General features: G+C 35.6%; 1 protein-coding gene across 1 annotated transcript in view; it reads right to left on the bottom strand.

Annotated features, from left to right (window-relative positions):
• The window catches only part of LOC138698511 (lipase 1-like), a 50,768-nt gene that overhangs the window by 18,089 nt on the left and 7,025 nt on the right, over positions 1 to 25,654 (bottom strand). The window contains exons 2-5 of the mRNA XM_069824495.1: positions 22,264 to 22,468; positions 13,519 to 13,636; positions 12,431 to 12,677; positions 9,604 to 9,759 (exon numbers count right to left, since the gene is read on the bottom strand). Coding sequence (XP_069680596.1) covers positions 9,604 to 9,759; positions 12,431 to 12,677; positions 13,519 to 13,636; positions 22,264 to 22,468 — 726 coding nt within the window. The remainder of the gene's footprint in view (positions 1 to 9,603; positions 9,760 to 12,430; positions 12,678 to 13,518; positions 13,637 to 22,263; positions 22,469 to 25,654) is intronic.

Genomic DNA, 25,654 nt, shown 5'->3' with positions numbered 1-25,654 from the left:
CACTGTGCGTTAGTTAAGATTAGATAAAAATGTGTCCAATGTATTTTTAACCTGATTTTCGATGTCATGTGAATGATTTTTCAGACCTAAAACACTTGCACAGTGATTAAAAACTTCCTCATTCCATGATTCTTTTCTGCTGTTAAACCAAATATGGAACAGTTACCATATGCCCCACCACTGAAAAAAAATTAATTACTTATTAATGCGCAAGAACGCGCAAACTTTAAAACAAGGCTTCAACACTCTAAGGGCCGATTGTATAAACTTAGATCAGAGGTTAAATTGATCCTCGTTCTAGCTGAACTTGGAATTTTGTGTTGTATAAAGTCTAATCTGAGATTAATTTGTCTTAAACTAAAGTCAACTTTGAGTGAAGAAATTTCTCCGGTTAAGTTACATGATCCAAGTTCAGTTATTTCTTTTCTGTTTGAAATATACGAGTGGCAGATTGTGCAAAAATAATAACCATTATTATTAATATTAATAGAGATGGTAGATACATTTATATATATATTTTCAATTTCTTGCCTTAATACACAAACATTCTTATATTTTATAAGGCTCTATCGTGTTCAGCAGTATCAAATAACATAAGCTATAATTATATTATGTTTATAACAACCATTCATTATTAATGGATATGATAGGTACATTCATAAATTTTCCATTAACTGTATTACTAAACGAAAATTGTCGTTTTATAAAGCTTTATTATGTTTAGCAGTATCAAACACCATAACATAATGATAATTTGGAGAACGGTCAACCTTCTTCTTATTGTCCGCCATTATTTACAATGCACAAAACAAACCAGTGTCTCTAACAGAGTGTACGGAAAGTCGCCAAAAGTATTTGGAAATTCGCTTGATTTCTCATTATCAACAAAGAAAGATTACATTTTGTCACTATGGGGTGCTAAAAAGGTTGCTAAATCCCTATTTAAGCCATATAACAGTTAAAAGAAATTGTCGTTGAAAAAGAGTTAAAGTCGCTAAATTGGCAACACTGAACAAATCTGTACAACATGGCCCGCGCATCACATACTTCACCTGTTTATGCGATGTTGCCAAATCCTTTTCACGTGAACTTAGATTGCATTTGAACCAAGGTAATTTGATCGCAGAAAAGTTTTATACAATAGAAGAAGTGTCTGAATTCGGTTCACTTTCCGATCTTCGATCAAAGTTGATCTTTAGTCAGGGAGTTTTATAGAATTGGGCCTAAATGATGCTGTATTAAATGGTAAAAGAATTGTTGTAACCGGACGTGACCGACTATATTAAAACTCACTTTATGTTTGGAGAACTTTAAAATAATATTTTTTTCAAGTGTAATGTAATGTAAGAAGAATAATACTTTACAAACTTGTAATTGAAGAGTCATTAGTAAGAACCTACCTAACTGAACAGATTCCATGTCTCGAAACATAATAAATCACTAACAATTGGCTCTTTTTCACCCACATAGTAAGCCTCTCTGTCTACGACTGAACAGGTGCGAGAAGTGTTAAAGGAACTTGTTGTTCCTGCCCTTCTAAATATAATTTGCCGCTGATAAAATAGTAAAAGCTATTTCTCGTAATTCTTCAAATGTTAAAGAACATGAATTCGTATTCACCTATGCCTAACTGAACAAGTCGAAATTTGATTTTTGTCCACCTACACTGGAAAAATTGCACACTGTGCAAAGTCTCTAACTGGAGCCGAATGCGTTGCGTAAGCCGTTATTTCATAGATAAGACTAACTTCTTGTGACGTTGAACTGTCCTTCTCCCGGTATCACACATTGTTCCGAGACAATCACCATCCATGTACAGACAGTGGTGGGTTCAAATAGTTCTAAACAGTGAAGACTTTCTACAAGTTTTCCGTTACAAACCGATAAGGGATTCCCCAGGTGTAGTCAATGTAACGATGCAATACGTTTAAGGAACAAATTCATTCACGTTGTGTTTTCATTTATATGTAGTACTAGTGGCTTGTGCAGAAAATGCTACAAAGTAAGTTCATTTGACGTTCAAATAACAATTTTTCATATTTATTTTCAGTGAAGAATACCAGACATTTTGAAAGTTATTTGCTTCCGTAATAATGAAACATACTCCCTCTAAATGTTTTTTTATGCCAAATACTTTTTCTTGAACCTATCCACCTTCAGTTTTTGAGTTTCAAGGCGAAAACTCGAGCAACAATGTCAGGACGATCAGTGGGTTTTTCATGTGGGAGTAAAGCAATAGCTATTTCAAGTCATTGTGAATTGTAGGTGAAAGTTAAAAATTGTCAGGTTTGCTATGCTTTCTAACATAGACATACTATCTTAGTATAGCTATTGCATGTAGAGCTTGAAATGTAGAGGGTAAAATCATTTTAACCTGCTACGAGATCCTCCTGAAATGATCGGGAGACTACATAATTTTGTAGGTTTCTTATTTTATCAGTAAGTGATACCTTTTGGTCTTTCCTTAGGAACTGTAATTTTTGCGCTCTCTCGAGCCAATACTGAAGAGAATGACGCATACAAATAACTACATCACACCTCCATTAAGTACATGGAAAAGACCCAACCCCACTTGATTAATAACTATGAAAATATTTGATTTTTAATAACAATATTATTATCTTACGTAAGTTTTGTAGTTATACAGGGTGATTCAAAAGTCACGCGACATAGGACATCTCCGTTATTAGTATAAGTACAAAAAATAGTTTCAAATAAATGTTTTAGATATTGGCACGTGTAGTTCATATGCAAAATTTTAAGACAATCGTAAGAGCCATTTTTGAGAAAATTGCAATAAACATGTTCGCGTTTCAAGTAAAGTACCAGTTTGGTTAGGAAAAACGCATCCAAAACTGAGATGTTACATCTCTGGAGCGTACGAAACTTAAATTAGAAATGTGGTTTAGGTCGCGCGCCGTAATTAATAAATTGTGTTTTTTGTGTAGACAGGTGAGTAAGTGCTAGTTTCACCAGTGAACCGGGTAGTAACAGACAATGTACACAATTCCTGAGAGGGTGGAAATGGTTCTCATCCATGCGGAAGGCCTGAGTCTATGGGAAGCAGCAGAAGAATATCACAGACGGCATCCAGATCAACCTACCCCACATCACGGAAGCATTGGTCGTTTAATAGAACGGTTGAAGACAGCAGGCAGTATCCACGACAAAAAACATTCAGGGCGGCCTCGTACAGCAACAGGGGATGCAAACGCTGCTAATGTACCAGCTAAGCTGGTAGTCAGTCCATCACGGTCAACAAGGGAACTGGCGCAAGAATGTGGCACCAGTCAAGCGTCCGTGTCCAGGATACTATCCGTCAATCATTTCCATTCCTATCGTATGCACTTTGTGCAGGAACTGCATGGGGATGACACAGATATGTGGGTGCAATTCTGTGAGTGGTTTCTTGAACGACGAACGCACCAGCCAAACCTTGAAGCTGATATTTGTTGGAGCGATGAGGCCTGTTTGCATTTGAACGGAACAGTGAATCGACATAACGCTGTGTACTGGGCAACCGAGAACCCCCACATAGCTGTAGAGGCTCATAATCAGTTTGACCCAAGATTAAATGTGTGGTGTGGCATACACGGGTATGTTGTCATCGGTCCCGTGGTTCTGAACAACAAGCTTACTGCTCCACTGTACAGATAGCATCTCGAGGGTGCCCTACTTGGATGATCTGACCCTAGAAAGAAAACGTGGGTTTTTCTTTCAGCAGGATGGAACACCACCGCATTTCAGATTGACAGTTCGCGAATTGCTGAATGAAGTCATCCTTGGGCGTTGGATCGGTTGCAAGGATCCAGTGGAATGGCCGCCTAAGTCGTCAGATTTAACGCCACTTGACTTTTTTATCTGGGGACATCTCAAGTGTGTAGTTTACAGCAGCAGGCCCCAAAAACTGGATGAACTACAGGAAAATATCAGGAGAGAATGTGCACAAATAACACCTGCTGTGTTTGTTAATGTGCGGAGCAGTTACCTCAACCATGTATGGATGTGCCGTCAACAAAATGGCCACCGATTTGAACACTTACTCCATTAGTGTGCCTGTGGAACAGTTATACAGGTCGTGAAAGTTCAAGTGCTAAAATGTTTCACTTTGCCATTGTGACTCTCAACTTACTATCCTGTCTACACAAAAAACACAATTTATTAATTACGGCGCGCGACCCAAACCACATTTCTAATTTAAGTTTCGTACGCTCCAGAGATGTGACACCTCAGTTTTGGATGGGTTTTTCCTAACCTAACTGGTACTTTACTTGAAACGCGAACATGTTTGTTGCAATTTTCTCAAAAATGGCTCTTACGATTTTCTTAAAATTTTGCACATGAACTACACGTACCAATATCTAAAACATTTATTTGAAACTATTTTTTGTACTTGCACTAATAACGGAGATGTCCTATGTCGCGCGACTTTTGAATCACCCTGTATACTAAAGTATATAGCCGCCACTGAGTAAATTATAGACATGAAGATCTAATTTAAGTATTCTCTACATCTACTTACGTAACCCCCAAAACATTTCACTTTCATATCATCAATATAGCATTAATATGTATAATTAATGATAAATAGTCACATCATAGTATTAACTAAAATAATATTTCATTTCTTATGGTAGTAATGTCATCAAACCATCTCAGGTTTTGTAGATTTCAATATCCAATACACAGCTGTACTCAAAAAATTACACACCGCAGAATCAGACTTGTAAATTATTTTAGTAAGTCTTGAAGGTTTTAATAACCAATTGAATTTGAGATCTAAATATGTCAGCAATCCTGCAGGTCATGGCCTTCGTGTAATATCCTATTGTTTATTGTAGTTTGTGTTTTGTTTTATATTGAAATGCAATGAGTTCTCAAAACTCACGAAAGAAGGATTTTGGAAAATAGGAAAATTATGTAGGAAAACTAACGCTTCACTGAAAGTTACTATTTTTCTGAAAATCCTTGGATGCCAGGCTTAAAAATGACGGATCATTCATTAAAATCTGTTCAGCCGTTTTCCCGTAATTTCCATTACTAGTTCAAACTATATATATGTGCGAGTTTTTAATTGAATTTAAAAATTAAAACAAAAAAAGTAATAACTTGTGTATTTATAGCTGCATTATTTAAAATTTGAATTAATAGAAAGAGTAAATGAATTTACGTGTCTTGGGTATAAATTAACATTTTTTGGTGAAACAGATATAACTTATGAAATTTGTGAATATAATAAAACAATGGGAATAATCAACAAAATTATGAAGCCTTTTCTAGTACAGCGACACACAAGAATACGTTTATATAAAGCTTTAGCTAGACCTGTACTATGTTACGGAAGTGAAGCATGGACAATGAGGAGTAGGGATATCAGCAGAATAACGGTCTGTGAAATGAAATTTATGAGAGCAACACCAGGACATAGTTGCTTGGACAGCAAAAGTAAATGAGGATATTATGCAAGAACTTCAGTTACAACCAGTCTCACAGGTTACAAACAAGTACCAGCTGCAGTGGAAAAACCATGTCCAAGGAATGAATCGGAATAGAATTCCAAAAGACATGCTTCAATACCGTCCCCAAAGGAAGAGATCTTTATGCCGTCCAAAAAAAAGGTGGACCGAGAATGACTCATTGAGGCAGTAACGGACCTTGGGCCTTATTCTTGTTTGGATGATGATGATGATGATGATGATGGTGGTGGTGGTGGTGATGAGATAATGATGGTGGTGGTGGCGATGAGATAATGATGATGATGATATTTAAAATATGAACTGTACTTACAAAAAAAATATTACAAAATATGTATTTTTATGTGAAATAAAATGTCTTAGTTACAGTCTTTTATCTATGAGCAAAAAACAATAGGCTATCTACAAATCCGTTCCATAGTAAGCACTTTTTCTTTCATTTTTGACTAAGGTCCATGAATATGAATGTGTATATGTGTATAGTGTGTGTGTGTGTGTGTGTGTGTGTGTGTATATATATATATATATATATATATACAGGGTGTATCAAAAATACGTGTACAAACTTCAGGCATGGGTTCCTTACACCAAAAGAAGGAAAAAAGTTCATATGAACATATGTCCCATAATCCTTTGTTTCCCCGTTATTCATTTATTACTAAAAGTTTGCGTTCAACGGCCTTCGAGGTCCAACCTCAAAACTTCATTTCTTTATGCACTCATTCATAGAAGGCTGTGACTCGTTGTATCAGAAATGGACTGCAGATGGCGAAGTGTTGCCATGGAGACTTGTTTACATGTGTCATTAGTCTGTCTTCAACGTTGCAATTGTGAACGTGGAGTGAGTTAACGTGTTTCGTTCAACCATGGCAGGACAATATTCATTTCGTGAGCAGGCTGACATCATTTTTATGTATGGTCGCGTGAATGGTAATGGACGCGAGGCTGTACGGCTGTATCAGATGGCGTTTCCAGACCGAAGACAACCGAATCATCAAACCTTTGTTGCTGTGTATCGTCGCGTTGCTGAGACAGGAACCGTTGCACCACAGACTGGTGATCGAGGAAGACCAAAAGTTGTTCGTACACCGAACCTCGAAGAAGACATTTTACACTGTGCCGAAGACGATCCAGGTATCAGTACAAGACAATTGGCTGTGGCAACTGGTACATCACACAGTACAGCATGGAGGGTACCTCACGAGCAGCTCTTGTATCCGTATCATATGCAACGTGTGCAGGGCCTTGCGCCTGCCAATTATCCATCATGGGAGAACTTTTGCCGATGGTTTCTAGCACAAATAGCCAATCCATTGTTTGTCTCATCAGTTTTGTTTACAGACGAGGCAACGTTTGGGAGAGATGGAATTACCAATTTCCACAATGAACACGTATGGGCAGATCGTAATCCTCGTGCTGTATTTTAGGCTAGACATCAGCAACAATTTTGGATTAATGTGTGGGCTGGAATTGTAGGTGACTGTCTGGTAGGTCCATACGTTCTACCAGCACGTCTTACAGGTGCTATCTACAGGGACTTTATCCAAAACACTCTTCCAGAATTACTGCACGAAGATGTGCCTCTGAACATAAGACATAACATGTGGTTCATGCATGATGGGGCTCCAGCACATTTTAGTCGCCTTGTTCGAGATACACTGACTGGTGTCTACCATGACAGATGGATAGGCAGAGGAGGACCAATTCAATGGCCAGCACGTTCTCCCGACCTCAATCCTTTGGATTTTTATCTTTGGGGGCACCTTAAGCAATTGGTTTAAGGAGCAGACATCCCGGATCAAGAAACTCTTCATCGACGTGTCATGGAAGCCTGCGAAACCATTCGACATCATCTCGGAGTATTTGAAAGGGTGCGACAGTCCATGATTCGACGAGTGCATGCATGTCTAGAAGCAAGAGGAGGACATTTCGAGCATTGGTTATGAGTTTTGTGTATTGGCACATTATAAGTGTACCAATGTGTTGAACAGTTCCTAACGGGGAAACAAAGGATTATGGGACATATGTTCATATGAACTTTTTTCCTTCTTTTGGTGTAAGGAACCCATGCCTGAAGTTTGTATACGTATTTTTGATACCCCTGTATATATATATATATATATATATATATATATATATATATATACTGTATATAAGGTCCCTGAGACAACTAACGCCATGTATATCTTCAACGATCCACACCTGTGGAGTAACGGTCAGCGCGTTTGGCCGCGAAACCAGGTGGCCTGGGTTCGAATCCCGGTCGGGGCAAGTTACCTGGTTGAGGTTTTTTTCCGGGGTTTTCCCTCAACCCAATACGAGCAAATGCTGGGTAACTTACGGTGCTGGATCCCGGACTCATTTCACCGGCATTATCACCTTCATTTCATTCAGACGCTAAATAACCTAGATGTTGATACAGCGTCGTAAAATAACCTAATAAAATAAAATAATAAAATATCTTTAACGCCACACTATTCTTGTTAACGACACCAGATTTTGGTAGTGCACTACTGTAGCCTGCATTCGCTTGCCATGTAGTGATGAAATGAGTTACTAGCTGTCCGCTGACATTTACGAGTGACATGATATTGCAGCATTTTGGTGTTGTGTGTTGATAGTGAATGGCTGTTTTTATATCAAGGCAAGAGGAAATATTGTATTTTGTGTATTGAGCAAATAATAACTATATTAAACTGTATATTTCCGTGATCGTTAAACTTTTTTCTATGCAGAGGTAGTTTTTGCTATCAATAAAATATGAAAATGTTAGAGAAGCAAGCGTGTAAATTTATCAAGTACTCAGTAGCGCTTTAACGCCACGTGTCGTTAAAGGTCTACAGATAAAATTTTAGGTTATGTTAGTACGGTACTCATTTGCTTAACGATAGTCCTCAGTTTTTAATAGTATTTTCATTGCTTTTATATTCATATTGTGTGAGGTATTTACATGATTAGTGTTGAAACATAAGCAAAGACACCAACCTTTCAACTTACAAATGTCTAGAATGTGCACAGTGATGATAGTGATTCAATTGCTTATAAAAATCTTATTTTTTTATTTACTTGTGGGGAAAATATTCATATTTAACTAAGGTTAATGTTTTTGTGTTCATAAATTTCTACTGTGTCTAATTGTATCTTTTCTCGAAAGTAAGGAGTTACCGGAAAACATATTTTTCTAATCTATCTGGTGTTTCAGCTTTAGATCAAGAATATTTCACTAGTATTGAATGATTTTGCACCTTTTATTAACAGAAACTCAAATTTAGTTGCTTAGTTCAATTTGTGTTGCTTAGGAAAAATAATTCATTAATAATTATAAGTGTATAGGTTACTAGAAAATAGGTGGCGCTAATTGGACAAGCTGTTCCTAATAACGCCAGTGTACAAAGTTTTCCTATTTGAGTTCTAATTCTTCTCCTGTATGTAATATCACTATTTTCATTGTGCTATTTTCTAAATATGAGATTAAAGCTTCTTTGTCATAATTTTTGTGTTTATACATTACTTATTTTCGAGAGCAACAATGACTTACCGTAAGTGTTAAGGAGGCGTTATTTGGTATATGAAAATAAAGGAGTCAAGAATTCTCACCAAGAAAACCCAATCGCTCTTTCAAGCAGAATTAGGAGCTTTATAGTCATCAAAAGCAACATTGAAGAAACAATTTGTGCAAAAATTTAGTTTTTCTGCCACATTTTATCATTTAATTTTGAATTCATTTAATTTAAGATGCTCCTTGTTAATATTATTATATATTCCTATTATTAATATTATGAATTTTAATTTATTATTAATTGTAGTTATTGAGTGTAATTAGTTACCACTGCCACCGGGTATTTATCCATTTGCAGTGTGAATACATACATACATACATACATACATACATACATACATACATACATACATACATACATACATACATACATACATACATACATACATACATACATACATACATACATACGTACATACATTCATACGTACATACATACATACATACATACATACATTTATTCCATCTTCTTCATATCATTATATCCTCACACATGAATACAAATGTTCATAAAATTGTACTCAATGTAAAAAGAAATGTCACTCTAACCAAATAAATGTGAATACTTACTGGATTAAGGTGTTTTACGTTTTCCCCGAAGACTGCTAATAGTTTCTGGCAGAAGTAACTGATCACGGGCATTTTAAGGCAGAGAGTCAGTGCAATGTTTGACAGCACATGCGGCACTGGTTTGATTTGGGTAAAACCGATCACATTCAAGAATGTCTGGAAAATGTAATCATTATTAAATAGGCTATTAGCTATTCTACATGAATACAAGTCATGTAAGTTTACATTTATATATGTATACTCGCAAGTTACAATAATTATAGGCCAATTTCAATTGTCCCAATTGTGTCTAAAAATAAGTTGAACATGGTTTGAAATTTTAACTCTGACAATATTTTAAAGAGAATAAACCACTGAATTCTTCAAAGAATGGTTTTAGTCCAAGACTTTTTTGTTTATTTATTTACTAGAGCTTCCTCAAATTAGAGGCTGCCATTAGACAAAGCATACCAAACAATACAAGAACAAATAAATAGATGATGAAAGATAACAGAGTAAGAAAAAAGTAAACAAGTATCTATCGATTAATCGTGTTTTGATCGAGTTGAAAAATTAATGTTTTAATATAATGTAATAGAAAATTATTGTTAAATTTAACTTGTGTTCGGTGATAAGCATAGGTATTAAATGTTATATATCTGTATATTGTATCGTTATATTACAAAACAACTATTTAATTAGTTACTAACATATTTATTATGAGGCTAATAATTTTTTGTGTCAATTTCTCCGGGAATTTTTGAGACAAACATAAATAACAAAAAGTATGAAGACTCACCTAGGTAATACTGCTTCAATCATGATTTTAAAAATGTGAGTGCATTCACATGCTCCGAATTAAGTCCTGCTCTATGCTCTACGTTTAGAAACAATGCTTCCTGCATCACTAAACATGTACAAACTTTTTTTCTGTCAAGCACTGCTCCACGATCGTTCAATTTAAATCCAAACGTTTCACCGAGTTTACCTCTCAAATTCTCATATCATATAATGGAGTTTACACTTTTCACAGACCACAGAAAACTGTTTTTTTTTTTCTTTATCTGACTAAACACACAAACATCACAAATACAAACTCAGTAAATAGACTGCAAGCACCTGCAAACGTACAGCGGTCGAAACAGAAGACTGGCCCCTATTGTAATCAGAATTACCAGATTTTAGGAAAAGAAGAAGATAGTTACGCTCTCACTTGCACACAATGTAGATATGGCTATGTTATAAGGAATGAGGGGAACGAATCCCAAAAATGTATGTATTTCATATGCTAGGAAGATGAGCTGACAACAAGGTGGAAGTTTTTTTGGAAAACCCTAAAATTTAATAAAGGTTTCGCATTGTGTTTCAACTTTCAATAGAGGTAGACTAGATGACTGTACTCATATCTCCATCTCTATCTAAAGTGTTTGTGGAAAGATTTTCTCTGTGCTATCTGGTTTACATTTAGAAAATAACAGTAGGCTATTCTTGTGCTTTTAAGTAAGCGATTTCCGAGAGAGAAATATTGTCGGAATTTTTAGTATGAATTTCTATTAACAAAATAATAGTTAATATCAACTACAAGCGATTAATTTTAATCGACTCGGTTATTGGATTAAATATTTTTGATCGATTAATCTTGCAACAGAAATTTATCGATTAATCGATTAAATCCCACAATATTAGTTTCAACAGATCTTTCCATGCAATTGTGTTTTTCTTCTGTAAACGACCCCAGAAAAATCACTTTCAGGAAGGACTCTTATTTGCGGTCGAGTGGCCAAAATTGGTATAAGCATTTGTTTTGACATTATTAACATCGTGGAAGAAAAAAATTAACTTTTTTATCTGCCCCCATCAGAATGTTTGATTGTCAGTTATAATATGAATTTTTGTTTGAATGTTTGAAGTCTCTGATGCCCGATTTCACATGAAATGTCCCTGTCAGAGTTCGTCAACGTCACAATCATAGACGGCTTGAGTCCCACGCGTACTCAAATAATGCTAGTGTTAGGCCCGGTTTCTTCAACCTTTGTTAAATTATAACAGTGTGTTATTCCATTTTAACTGTAAACTTAAAAGTTGAAGCATTTCTTCAACTACTGTTAATACTAACAGGCTGTTAAAACCTATGTTAATTTAACTGCCCAATTTCATGCAGTTAAATCATTTAACTCTCTGTTAGCATAGAAATATCCAATATGTCTAGTGCGTTAGATGCTGAACTTATATATCTGGATTATTTAGAAAATGATATCCATGAATACATAAACTGAGAGGTTGATTTCTGTGATTTGATAGACCAGAAGTTCATACAAAGGTACAAGCTATTTTCTGCCAAGCCTCACTTTTCGCTTTCAACTTACTCGTAGATCCGTTTATTTGTTTATTCTCATTAATTGGTTTATACTGCGAAATAATTTCCAGCAGAAGGTTTCTTTCGAACGAAGAGAAATTAGTCCCACGATTTCTATTTGTTCCAATGTTTTCCAATTCATAACAGCAATACCAATACGCCGCTCCACGCTATTGTGATACAGACGAGGAAAGAAGCAGAAATCAAACCTGAGAGAATAGAAAGACTTTTATCCTCTCTCAATCAAACAACGGAAACAAGCGAGAATCAGAAAACAGAAGTGAGTCTATACTTGGTTATAGGTTATGGTTAAACTGTAGAATCTCTGGTCCTAACAGAGAGTTAACAAACTGAATGTTAAAATGTGAAATGTAAATTTGAAGAAACGCAATATTTTAACAGCAATTCATACTTTTAACTTCAGTTAATTAACGCTATATTAGGTGCATTTTAACAAAGGTTGAAGAAACCGGGCCTTAGACTGATACTTACTCCGAATTCGTCGAAGAGATCGATGGACACACTCAGCGGACCCGTTCTCTCTTCATTCATGTAGGCGATCGGGGCTAGACTGATCATGGCAGTGACCTTGTCGTTGTATTCGGGCCGTTGGGACATCATGACGTAGAAAATGGCGTTGCCCATGGAGTGCCCCACGTAGAATATCTTCTCCTTTCCGGTCATTTCCAGGATGTAGTCGATTACCGCCGGCAAGTCATAAACTCCGCTTTCATGCCAACTGGAAAAATTCACCTCTGTTTGTGCTCAGAAGGTAATGTTACAGTCTAGTACAGTGATGTCAAAGCAAGCGCATTTTTCTGACCTTGACGTCGTGCGCGGGCATTAAGCGCTAGGTATGCTAGGAGGAATAAGCAACCTGTTGGATTAAGAAAAGAGTGGTGCACAAACTTCAAACGGAACGTGAAATTTTATGTCGTTATTTTTATATGACTTCTTTCTGTTTGGTATTTTCTATATTGTCTGTAAAACAAAAGTAATAATACCTATTTCTTAGCATAATATTGCAGTTATGTTTTAAACGTTAATAACATAATAAAGAGTAAAGAAGGAATATCCACACAAATTCCATAATGACTACTACTGTACTAAGTGAATTAAACATATCATTCATAAAGAAAGTGTTGTCCCAAAGAAAGACACTGAGTATGACATGATAAGTTGAAATTGATATTGATGGTATCTTTGCCTTATAAAAGTAATCAAAACAATATTATAGTACAAAGCAAAGTTGTCTAGGTATATATTTTAACTGTAACTAATATTACATAATAAAAGTCTTATCGCATTATGCTTTTAGGTGATACTGGTGCGCAACTTTCTGTTATCAGAATATTAAATTATCTCGAAATTTGCTGAAGCTATAGAGCTGTTCTCCTCAGGATGTCCATCAGTTTGTTCAAATCCACTCTGCCAAACGCCTATTTGCACGTGCTGACAAAACAGTGAATAAATAAAAGGAAAAACATTCACTCCGCCCATATGCCTGAAATTATTCTACAGATTGTAGGAACGGACCATAGTTTTGTTCTTGATTCAACTGAAAGGGCTGCAGGTATTACCTAAAATCCCAGAACTCTTTTGTTCGAGGATCTCTTTCAGGAGTGTACTTCGTTGAGTACAAATTACCACGTGCGTTGAACATCCACACGTCATAGCCTCGGTCCGCAAGCATGTATGCTGGAAAAATAAAAGTACCATATGTGATGACGTCAAATATATGCGACGATAACTTATACAGGGACATAATTTTATTTTTACTAACATTTTTAATATTAACCTGGCTATACCTTTGGACTAATGGTTCATAGCCGGAAACACAGTTTGCTAGCCCCTTCTACGACTGGCGTGAAATACAAACAAATCACTTTACTAGGTATAGGAAGGAAGAAAAGTAGTTGATCCATTTACGTAAATAGGAGATATCGTAATTCTGAGTTTGATAATTTTCATTAGGTTTTTGTTTAATCAAAATACAGTACAATATTAACAATAAGTTTTTTTTTTACTAACGAACTGAGTTATCCATTAGAACGTATTCATTATGCAGTGTCTGTCTACAGCACATTAGCGTACAATATAGATAATGAAGTTAAATTGAAAAATAATCATAATATGGATATTTAAACACATTATTGAAAATGGTGGCCGTTCAGTTCTTTTGTGCATATTATGCACTATAGACGATTGCATCTAATTCCAATTACCAGTTTCGTCCTTCGTATTAGTAACTCATGTTGAAATAATTCTATAGGCCAACTTATTATATAAAAGAGTACCTTACGTACTGTAAATTCAATCTTCACCTCTGCCCGACTCGCACAGATAACATTACTCAGACATGCTATCTACTGTCCGTCCAAGTGGTTATGCCGCAGGATCGTAGAAAGGGGGGAAATCACGTGACAGTTAATTACTTTTATTTAAGTTATTTTAAACAGTTGCGGGTGAGGGAAGTCGGGATGCGACGTAGGCAAACGGACGACAGTAGCTGTGTGAAAATATGATTCAATATTGAAAACTCTTTCGTCACTGGAAAACGCGAACATATTTCTGTAATGTACTATACTCACTAACTCAATACTGTTTGTGTTTACTACGACCTCAAGGCGACTTTGACTGTATGCGCTTGGTTCTGTGAGGAGAACAGTTGGAAGTTTACTAGTAGAGGGGGTAGGAGTGAAGTACATTCAAAAACTCAGGTACAATAAAAATTGAAGTAAAAATAAAATGATGTCCTGTACAATTACATATAATGCGTGATGAGGACAATTATCGTGGTTAATGAAGTACGTATTACAAAACACAAATATCAGATTATTATTGTTGTTATTATTATTATTATTGCTATTATTATTGCTATTATTATTGCTATTATTATATAATTGCGGCGATATTTTACTACTTAATTAATTTATTATTCCCAGAACATGAATGTTACCAGCAATCGAAAAGTATTGGGAATAAATTTGAATATGGAACAAGAAAAAGTTTCCTTTCCAGGCAGGATTCGAACCACTAAAGTCTTAGTTACCAGCCTATCGTGCTCTGGAGTGAACAAGGCTCTGAAATCAGCTACAAGGGTCAGTCCGGTTTTTTTGCCACTGCTGTACATAAAGTGAGCATTTGGTATGAAACCTTGCTTTCCATCTGCACGGACGATAAGACTTTCTCCCTTTGCTATGGGATTGCTTTAACTCAGACTGTATTTACGTGCAGTGGAATTTAACTCGGAGAGCGGTGTTTGTTTTCGTAGGATCATTGGACATGTCGCACTGTAATTTTTAATGCAAAAATGAATATTTCACTTGTGAATATACTACCAAATTATAAATTTATAATTTTCCTCCTTAGCTAATTACTAGTACTTAATAAATTAATAAAGTCTCTGCAATCATTTGAATAAAAAATATAGCGTGTGTATCGTTGCAATAAATATTATTATATATTATTATATTATTAAGTTACATTATTATTAAGTCTTAGTTACCAGTCTATCGTGCTTTGGAGTGAAGAAGGCTCTGAAATCAGCTACAAGGGTCGGTCCGGTTTTTTTTGCCATTACTGTACAGATCTCATCTGAAAACAGGAAATTTTCAGAAACAAATGAACGCCGAAAATTAAACTAAATGACTCCTGTGCCCGGGAGGAAAAAGGTCTTAAGTCAGTTTTTTATGAGAATGAGTTTTTTATATATTCTGAAAGCGGAAACAATTCTCTTCAATCTGGTAAAACTGCTAAAGTCAAATAAGACTCCTGACTGGATTTATAGAGCGTTACCAAATGTCCTAAGTACTTTTTGAATCGAGCACACACAGAATAAAGGACTTAAGTATATTTAATACTTTATTCCTTACAAACCATCATATGTTTACTTTCCATGCTTCCCTATTACAATAGGTCTAACTTGTATTTTAGCCATTTTATCACATACTGATGCCCTTTCCTTTTAAAACTTGTAATTGGGCTTTGCCTGTTATGTTCAACAACAAATGAATAAATAAAATAAAATAAAAACTTTAAGCACCAGGGTAAACAGTCCTATAATTGTTTAAGACCCATTTTGCATTCCTAATAATTTACATTTCTCATTTATTTTGACATGGAAAAGATCTTATGTTTAATAGTCCCTTCTACTCAGTTTGGCTTCTAGTCTTAAAAGGGCTTAAGTGAGGCTATTTTTGGTTATAATCAAGAAAATTGTTAAATGAGCAACATTATCTATTTTAGAAGAAATATAAACAAATAATATCCAGGAAAAACCTCTTAATTAAAAAAAAACCTCTATAATTGACACGAATTTCAATCTTTCTACTACTTTCCTGAAAAGCATAAAATTTTTACTTAAGACCTTTTTCCTCCCGGCCACAGACCTAATTTACTTCCTAATGCCACCCTACTTGTTGACGACGCATCACATCATAACACCCAAGTAGAAAAATCATTAGTACAATAATGAAAATTATTATTATTATTGGTATTATTATTATTATTATTATTATTATTATTATTATTATTATTATTATTATTATTATTATTATTATTATTATTATTGAGGTGAGATATGATGATAGAGACTGGATTAATGTTTCTGAGGATAGGGACCACTGGCGGGCTTATGTGAGGGCGGCAATGAACCTCCGGGTTCCTTAAAAGCCAGTAAGTAATAATAATAATAATAATAATTATTATTATTATTAAAGAAATTTTTGCGATTAAACGCGTAAAGTAATGGTTTCATTTTTATTTTCCTCCGCCATGTTCTATTTCTTTTATACTTGGTTATATAACGATGCTGTATCAACTACTAGGTTATTTAGCGTCGATGGGATTGGTGATAACTAAAGCCCTGATTCATATGCGAAATGCATGTTCTTTTTTATATATTTAAAAATATGCGGAAATGACATACTTTGTAAGTCGTACCTTCATAGACAATATGAACGGTGTTTGATAATGCATATTTCAAATTTTTAATACAAAAATGCATATTTCATTTCCGAATGTACTACTGAAATATAAATTTATAATTTTCCTCCCTAGCTAATTACTAGTACTTAATAAATTAATAAAGTCTCTGCAATCAATTGAATAAAAAACATAGCGTGTGTATCGTTGCAATAAATATCCGCCCATGTCCAATGATCCGACGAAAACAAACACCTCTCTCCGAGTTAAATTCCACTGCACGTAAATAGAGTCAGAGTTAATAGAATCCCATAGCGAAAGAAGAAAGTCTTATCGTCCATGCAGATGGAAAGCAAGGTTTCATAGAAAATGCTCACTTTATGTACAGTAGTGGCAAAAAAAAACGGACCGACCCTTGTAGCTGATGTCAGAGCCTTGTTCACTCCAGAGCACGATAGACTGGTAACTAAGACTTTCGTGGTTCGAATCCTGCCTGGGAAGGAAACTTTTTTTTTTGTTCCTTATTCAAATTTATTCCCAATACTTTTCGATTGCTGGTAAAAATTTATGTTCTGGGAATAATAAGTTAATTAAGTAGTAAAATATCGCTGCAATCGAAAAGTATTGGAAATAAATTTGAATAAGGAACAAGAAAAGGTTTCCTTCCCAGGCAGGATTCGAACCACGAAAGTCTTAGTTACCAGTCTATCGTGCTCTGGAGTGAAGAAGACCCTGAAATCAGCTACAAGGGTCGATCAGGTTTTTATTGCCACTACTGTACAGATATCATCTGAAAACAGGAAATTTTCATAAACAGATGAACGCCGAAAATTAAACTAAATGACTCCGTACCATGTTAATACCTAATTTACCTCCTATTGCCATCCTAGTTGTTGACGACGCATCATATCATAAAATAGTAGAAAAATCCCACAACATTAAATTCCTTAAGGGGTTAGGTACAGCGTAGAGCAGTAAAATTTTGGAGAAAATTAGTATGTGTGAAATAGACCATTCCAACACAGCGTTTGAGGGCTAGGGCGCCCGGACGCTACCCTGTGTCTGCCCAGGGCGGACCCCCACTCCTCTCTGTCGCTGAGGCTGTGTTGCTGTACGATGCGTGCGATCATCAACTCTTAACGTCTGTTCGGTGATATTCTGCTGGCATTTCTGGATTATGCGTTCCATCAGTCATTCATTCATCCATATGGTGTACTATCGTTTGTGCTTAACTGTTTTGAATAAGAGTAAATAGAAGTGCGTCGACAGTCGGTTCAACTCTCTTGGGAGAGCTTGTATCTTGTCTAATCTGACGACAATAATGTTCAATATGTCATACCAATATACGAGCAAAAACGTACATCAAGCGTCACTTTGAAGATAAACGTTCTTATATCCACGCTCATATTATCGGCGAAAAGAGGAAGGCATTAATAACGAAACTAAAGTTCGAAATGCAGTCTTCTTACGACGAGGTAAATATCATTTAAACTAATTAGGTACTTTAAGGGCACACAAATTCTACAATTTGGGACATCTGGCCGAAATCTACGGCTGACCACTAGGATCCAGAATACAAAGCAGAGGTTAAATGAAAAATACAATATGATTGAGGAGAGAATACGGAACAATGATACATTTAAAAATAAAGTACAATTTGATTTCGGAGAAACATGAGATTATAATACATTGAAGAGTAATGAAATGAAGTAAAAAAAAATTACATATTATTATACAAGTGATTGTGTAAAATGGATAATGAATCTCTCAATACCATTAGACAAATTTTGTTAATGTCCTCATTAGAAAATTTAAGAGAAAGGAGAATGGTTTTGGTTAACTTAAATGAAGTTCCCCTAGCGCCAAAAAGAAGTCCTTTCACTTCCCATGTATTAATATTCATTTTGATCTCTCACTGAAGTGAGGAATACATGGTTTGTAAATAGACTTCTTTTCATCTTTAACGTTATTGGCTTGTTGATCATCCTTCTCAAAACGGACAGTGGGGTCAAGAATGAGGCTTCTTTGATTCCGGCGATCGATGGCTATAATGTCAGCTCTTCTCGCTGACCCATTCTCAGCCAAGCAGTGCACTTCTTCGTAAACCTCCCACTTTGCCTTCCGAAGAGTGGTTGCGATGGAGCTTCTCACTTTATGGTGGCGATTGTTCCTCAGTAGTTCTCCTTTAGGGCAATAACCCAAAACATGCCCAAGGGTTTCTACTTCCCTGCATCGTGGATGACGACAGTTTTGATCTTGAAATTATTATTAAATTAATGGTTAGGTTATAGGAAGTTTATTTTGAACAGTTGTAAGAAATGTATGGGAATTATTATAAAAACGTTTGTTATACTGTTAAAGATTTTTCTGTCCGTTTAACTATGTATGTATTTTTTGTATAGTGACAATGTCATTAAAAATTCATTTTCCTTTTCTTTCGCAGCACATTGAGCCAAGTTCCGAAAGAGCTGTGCATGCAAGCTATATTGTTACCGTAATATCGCCAAAAGTAGACGGCATTTTACGGAAGGAATGTTTGTAAAGTAGTGCATGATTTCAGCTTCAGAGATGTTGTGTCCATCCCTGGTGACGTTATTTGAGTCAATTAGTCTCTCTCCACAAACAGTCTGTCGCCGCGTGTAGGAACTTTGTGAACATTTTTATGACGCCCTTTTCTGTAAATGTTGAGCAGGCTCCAGTCAAATTCCAAAGAGAATTGATAAGTCTTCAGTGTCACACAATTTTGAAAGATGTAGTAGATATTACAATATTCCAGGCGGCCTCGTTGCGTTTTATAAGAACTTGGAACGAAAAGAGTTTCCGATTACCCACGCATTGCCATGCAAGTTAATTGTTATATTTGGCTCTACTTACCTTTGCGAACACATATTCTCAGTCATGAACCTGAATAAGAGTAAAACTAGGTCAAGTTTGTCCGATGTTCCGTTGGAAGCAGTGTTACGCATTCATTTTCCTCAAACAATTTTCCCTGATCTACCGGTAGCTAAGTTGGTGAAATCAATGATATGTCATTTGTCTTCCTACCTACAGAAAAAAAGAACAATTTTATTTTGTTGTATTATTTTTAAAGGTCAATTGTTGTAATTCTTGAATTATTTCTATGTAATCCATTTTGAATCTTACGTACACTACTTTTAACACTTGAATAAAAGTAATTGATTAACTAGCGTCTTACTCCACCACTACACACATACACAACACATCTAACCACCCCATACAACACAAACATGCTGCATTCAGGACAATGGTACACAGATTACTCAACATACCCATGAGCCAACAACACTACAATGAAGAAGTGAACACAATCAAATACATAGCACAAGAAAACGGTTACAATCCAAACATAATAGACAACATCATAAGAAAGACAAAACAAAAACTTAACAAACACAAAAACACGCAAAATACAACACAAACACAAGAACACCATCACACTAACATATGAAAACAAAAGCACACATAAGATCGCATCTTCATTCAGAAAGCAGAAATACAACATAGCATACAGAACAGAAAACACACTACAAAGACATCTCAACACACAAAAAACACAAACAAATAAATACTACCACACAGGTGTATACAGGCTCTGCCAGATTAAATAAATAAATTATTAAATTATTATACAAACTCACATGTAATAGTTGCGACAGGTTCTACGTTGGACAGACAGGCAGATCATTCCAAACACGCTACAAAGAACATATTAAAGCTATAACCAGAGGACACAATACATCTACATACGCCGATCACATAACCAATGCTAACCATACATACAATAACATAAATACGGACATGGAAATCCTACACATACAACCCAAGAACCAAAAACTCAACACACTAGAACAATACGAAATATACAAATACACTAAAACACACCCCGATTAAATTCTCAACACACAGATCAATTTCAGTACACACACACTATTTGACTCCACTTTTCAACACCTTTCAACAATCAAACGCACCCACATAACAGGCAGAGAAGTTCGAGATGACGCCGAGATCTAGTAGGCTCTGAGGATGGTGTGTTCAAGCGCCGAAACAGGTGTAAGCCGCACAAACTTACATAATTAACACGAGTAAGATCGCTAGTTAATCAATTACTTATTTCTGTGTGTCATAAAATGTGCCATCCATATACCTCACTGGTTCACTCCACCCCTTGCAGGCGTGCAACCCTTCCAGCGATCGCTATTCCGTCTCTTTCCCACTCACTCGCTGTCTCTCTCGGACTCGGCACGGCTCCAACGAACCCAGGGCATATTTGATCATTTTTATGTTTTGTATTTTATGTTCAGAAAAGTATAACAATTCGTTGCAAAAATTCTTACTATTGTACAATGCAAACGAAATAACTGATTATTCATATTTAATTCGGTGTTGATTCTTATTATTTGTCTGTGATTCTTGTTTCATTATTAATCTTGATGATTTTAACTTAATTGAAAATAACTAAGTGGAATATACAATTTTTTACGGCCCTATCCGCTTTACCGGCTGTTGTCAGTCTTGCAGGTATTGGTTCATTATAAGGCTGCAAAATTTGCATCAGATTGTGGCTGCAATTTTTATTGTATTTGCAATTTAAATATTAGCAAATTTATAACCATTATTTTTTTCATGCGTCTACTTGAAAGTTTCCTTAATATCAATGTTATTTTATGCTCGACCATACCGAAATGTAGTAATTATACACCTGGTTGTAGCCCTTTAATGCACTTCATTAAGATACACCTATGCATTAAAGTTCAGGTGTTCAGCCAATGACAAATCACCTTTGTACCATTATAAAACATCAAGTATCGATTATTCTCGGATATGCAATCGAAAGACAACTAGCGAAAAGTCACGGAGGCTGGAAATCCAATACTGTCGCAGAAGGTTATGTTCTGTTACTATAATAATTAGCGTTAATTATAAATAGTATTCAAATAAATTCAATTTGTCATCTCGTTTTTCAATTATAAATCAATTTCCAGGTTATATCAACACTAATGTTCATCTTATTCTCTACGTTATATAAAGGTCAATGACATTCGGCCTCGGAAAAAATCAATACTTTCGCGTCTGCGCACATCTCACAATTCAGGTCAGTTCGCTACTCACTTACTGTACATAACCATAACATGACCTACTTTTGAATAATTTCAAGTTATAAACATGGTCGAGCATAAAAAGTCGCATGAAACTTGCCTATAATGATAATTAAGACGCTCGTATGAAAATTATGAACCTCGCTTGCGCTCGTTTCATAAACAAACATACTTGCGTCTTAATTACTACCATTATAGGCTCGTTGCATAATGTACTATTATATTACTACATAATAGATATCATTAGCTCTGTATATCTGAGTAAAATGAAGAACTCACAGAGTGCGCTGTCCACTCCAGTGAACAACCAGTAAGCAGAGCTGCCGAAAAGGCCGTGCACCAGTACCACGGCCGCTTTGTCGCAGCCCGTGGAATTCCCCTTGTCACGGCCGTGAGGGATGCGGTGTACAGTCAGGGCATAGCCGTCCTCAGTCACCACAATGTGCGTCTCCTGGGGGTAGCCATCATACACTATCATCGCCGGCTGCAACGTCAGAGTACTTGTCTCAGTTCGATCGTAGTCCTTGAAGACAGCTTGGGAATTTATTTAGATTTAGAAGGTGGAAACTGGATTTGCATTTCGCTGGCCCTGCTTCGTACAGAGTAGATCTACAATAATTGAGGAGCTATACTCCATGCCTGGAATCTGTAGAGCATACATGGGCACAATTTTCGGTTATGTGAGGTACTCGATTTGAAATAGTTTGTTTACTAGGAGAGAAGACTGCAGAGTAGGATGGGAAATATAAACTGCTGTGACCTGCGTCACCTTATCGTAATCACTAAGGCGGTCAGTGGCGAATTATTAGGAAAGCGCTTGGTTAACGTGAGAGACTCGAAAACCTTTGTTCAATTTGGCAAATTAATTCGGCAGCTTTAATCATAAACCCCTTTACTATTTTTCCGTCATTGAACTGATTTAAATCACAGGCGAGAAATTGCGTAACTAGCCAATAATATTCCATCACGTGTTCTACGTTTATTTTCTTGAATATTCTGGCGTTTATCAAGATTACTTAATAGATTTTCACGTTCTCGACTTAAAATAATTTCAGAAAATTATATTTCATTTTCTACGCACATTTTATATTTTTTTATAAATTTCTTTTGGAAATAATACGTACAAACAACATTTAATTCCTCGTACCTTTTAATGCAGAGTGTTTAAGGCATAATGTCGTATTCAGTATACTATGCAAATGTTAAGATCGTAAATTTTCTTCGGAATAGTACGAAAAAATAACATTTAATTTATCTTACCTTCTAATTCAGCATGTTCTTTATGACATAAGGAGTAATGTCGTTGTACATTAAATTTATTGATGTCTAATAGGATTTTCGAGCATAACAGACATCGTATGTTCTCCCCTTCTAAACAGCAAAAAAACTCTTCCTCCCATTCCTCATGAAATAATCGTTTTCTAACGCGTACACACTGCTTTGATAATGCCATTATGCCACCACTGATATTGCTTATGAAACTGATATAGAACCTGCTCACGCCTAGGAGCTACGTGAGGGAGGAACGGGGACTGTGAAGATGATGTCACTCAGAGCGATAAGCTCTGTGAAGGTCAGTGAGGCACTAATTCTCAAGTGAGGCACGATGCCCATGTATGCTGTAGAGAGAAGCGAATGGGTGGAGCCTAGCAGTGCGAAAGTGTTCCGGGTAACGTGGGCATGCGGCCGCTAAGGAGTAAGATGCACGTGACAGAAGGTGATAGGTATTAGCTACCCGTCCAAGGCAAGTGAGGACCCGGCGGTTCTGCGAACTAAACTGTTTATCTGCTGTGGTTGTTATTACATTCGTGTTCCTTCTCTTATCAGTCGGCCTGTACACTAGGGCATATCGAAAAAAATCCGAAATTCTAAACGTAAGGGTGTACAAAGGTTGTCTTGTAGTCTCTACTGGTTCCCATATTTATTCTGTGTTTAATTTCCTCACGAGTATCATTTATATCTGTTACTGTTGCTCCCAGGTATTTGAATTTATCCACCTCTTCAAGGGATAAATTTCCAATTTTTATATTTCCATTTCGTACAATATTCTCGTCACGAGACATAATCTTATACTTTGTCTTTTCGGGATTTACTTCCAAATCTATCTCTTTACTTGCTTCAAGTAAAATTCCCATATTTTCCTTAAGGGGACAGGATGGTATTTTTTAAAACTTTTTTCCTATTTAGTATAAAATATTATTTTTTTGTAAGTAGAGAGCTCATAGCTGTGGCAGCTCAACCAAATAAAAATATTAAAAAAAAAATTATTTGGGGGCCCAAATTTGAAAAAATAATATATCCATTGCAAAATTGTACTAAAACCGATATATCTAAACCGTTTTTAAAGATAGATTCAAAACGTTTTTTTGCAATGTATTTGCAAAAGCATGTTATACAAACTGTCTGTAATAGTTTTGATATTAGTCCCTACCTTTGTAAAATAAATAATTAAAATTTAATAACAATGTTCTGATTTCCTGTCTTGCAAACAAACGGACGTATTTTTAAAATGAAATCAATTAACAAAATTCTGTTACAGAGAAAAGTTTCCTAATAGTCTAAAGAATGTGTGTACTAAATTTCATGCATGTATCTTTAATAGTTCAGAAATTGTATCCATTTTTGTCTGGCAATGTAGCAAAAAAAATTAAGTTACTGGAAACCGATAAAAGCGGACGTGTGATTTAAAAATCCATAGCGCAGGAAGTTTAAAAATGACGTCTCAACATCCGATAAGGGCACAAATACCCACAATATGTTATGCAATGCATTCCACACATATCAAAGGGTATTTTAAAGAATTTTTTTTTAATTTAATTTACCGGAAACAACAATAAAAGTGGGCGAGTGATTTAAAAATCCATAACGCAGGTAGTTTAAAAATGGCGACTCAACATCCGATAAGGGCACAAATACCCACAAAATGTTATGCTATGCATTCCACACATATCACAGAGTATTTTAAATAATTTTTTGTTTTAATTTACTCATTTTTCATCAAAAAATACCATCCTCTCTCCTTAATCGTTTGTGGATTTTCTCCTAGCATATTCACGTCATCCGCATAGACAAGCAGCTGATGTAACCCGTTTAATTCTGTTATCCTGGACTTTCCTAATGGCATACTCTAGGGCAAAGTTAAAAAGTAAAGGTGGTAGTTCATCTCCTTGCTTTAGCCCACAGTGAATTGGAAACGCATCTGACAGAAACTGACCTATACAGACTCTACTGTACGTTTCACTGAGAGACATTTTAATTAATCGAACTAGTTTCTTGGGAATACCAAATTCAATAAGAATATCGTATAAAACTTCTCTCTTAATCGAGTTACTCGCCACAAAATCAAAAGTTAGTTGTTGCTATGAAAACTGTACGAACTTTGCCGAACTGTACCGATGCTGCACGAGCAAGCGAATTGACTAGACAGGTTTTATTAAATAAGTATATAATACATTTTCAATCTTAAGACATATCAACTTGCAAATGTTTATTTGCTATTTAATAAGATATATGAACGTTTTCGCCGTTTGGGGCATCATCAGATATAACGAAACATATAATCTGAAAATATAATATATATATTTTGATGTACCGAAGTACATATGATATTTCCATGCAGATATTCTGCTTCATCACATGATGAAAGAGTGATGGAACTTTGTGATTTAAG

The sequence above is a fragment of the Periplaneta americana genome, chromosome 4, assembly GCF_040183065.1.
Source record: "Periplaneta americana isolate PAMFEO1 chromosome 4, P.americana_PAMFEO1_priV1, whole genome shotgun sequence".
In the NCBI taxonomy this organism is placed as follows: Eukaryota; Metazoa; Arthropoda; class Insecta; order Blattodea; family Blattidae; genus Periplaneta; species Periplaneta americana.
This window is presented reverse-complemented; position numbering and strand designations above follow the sequence as displayed.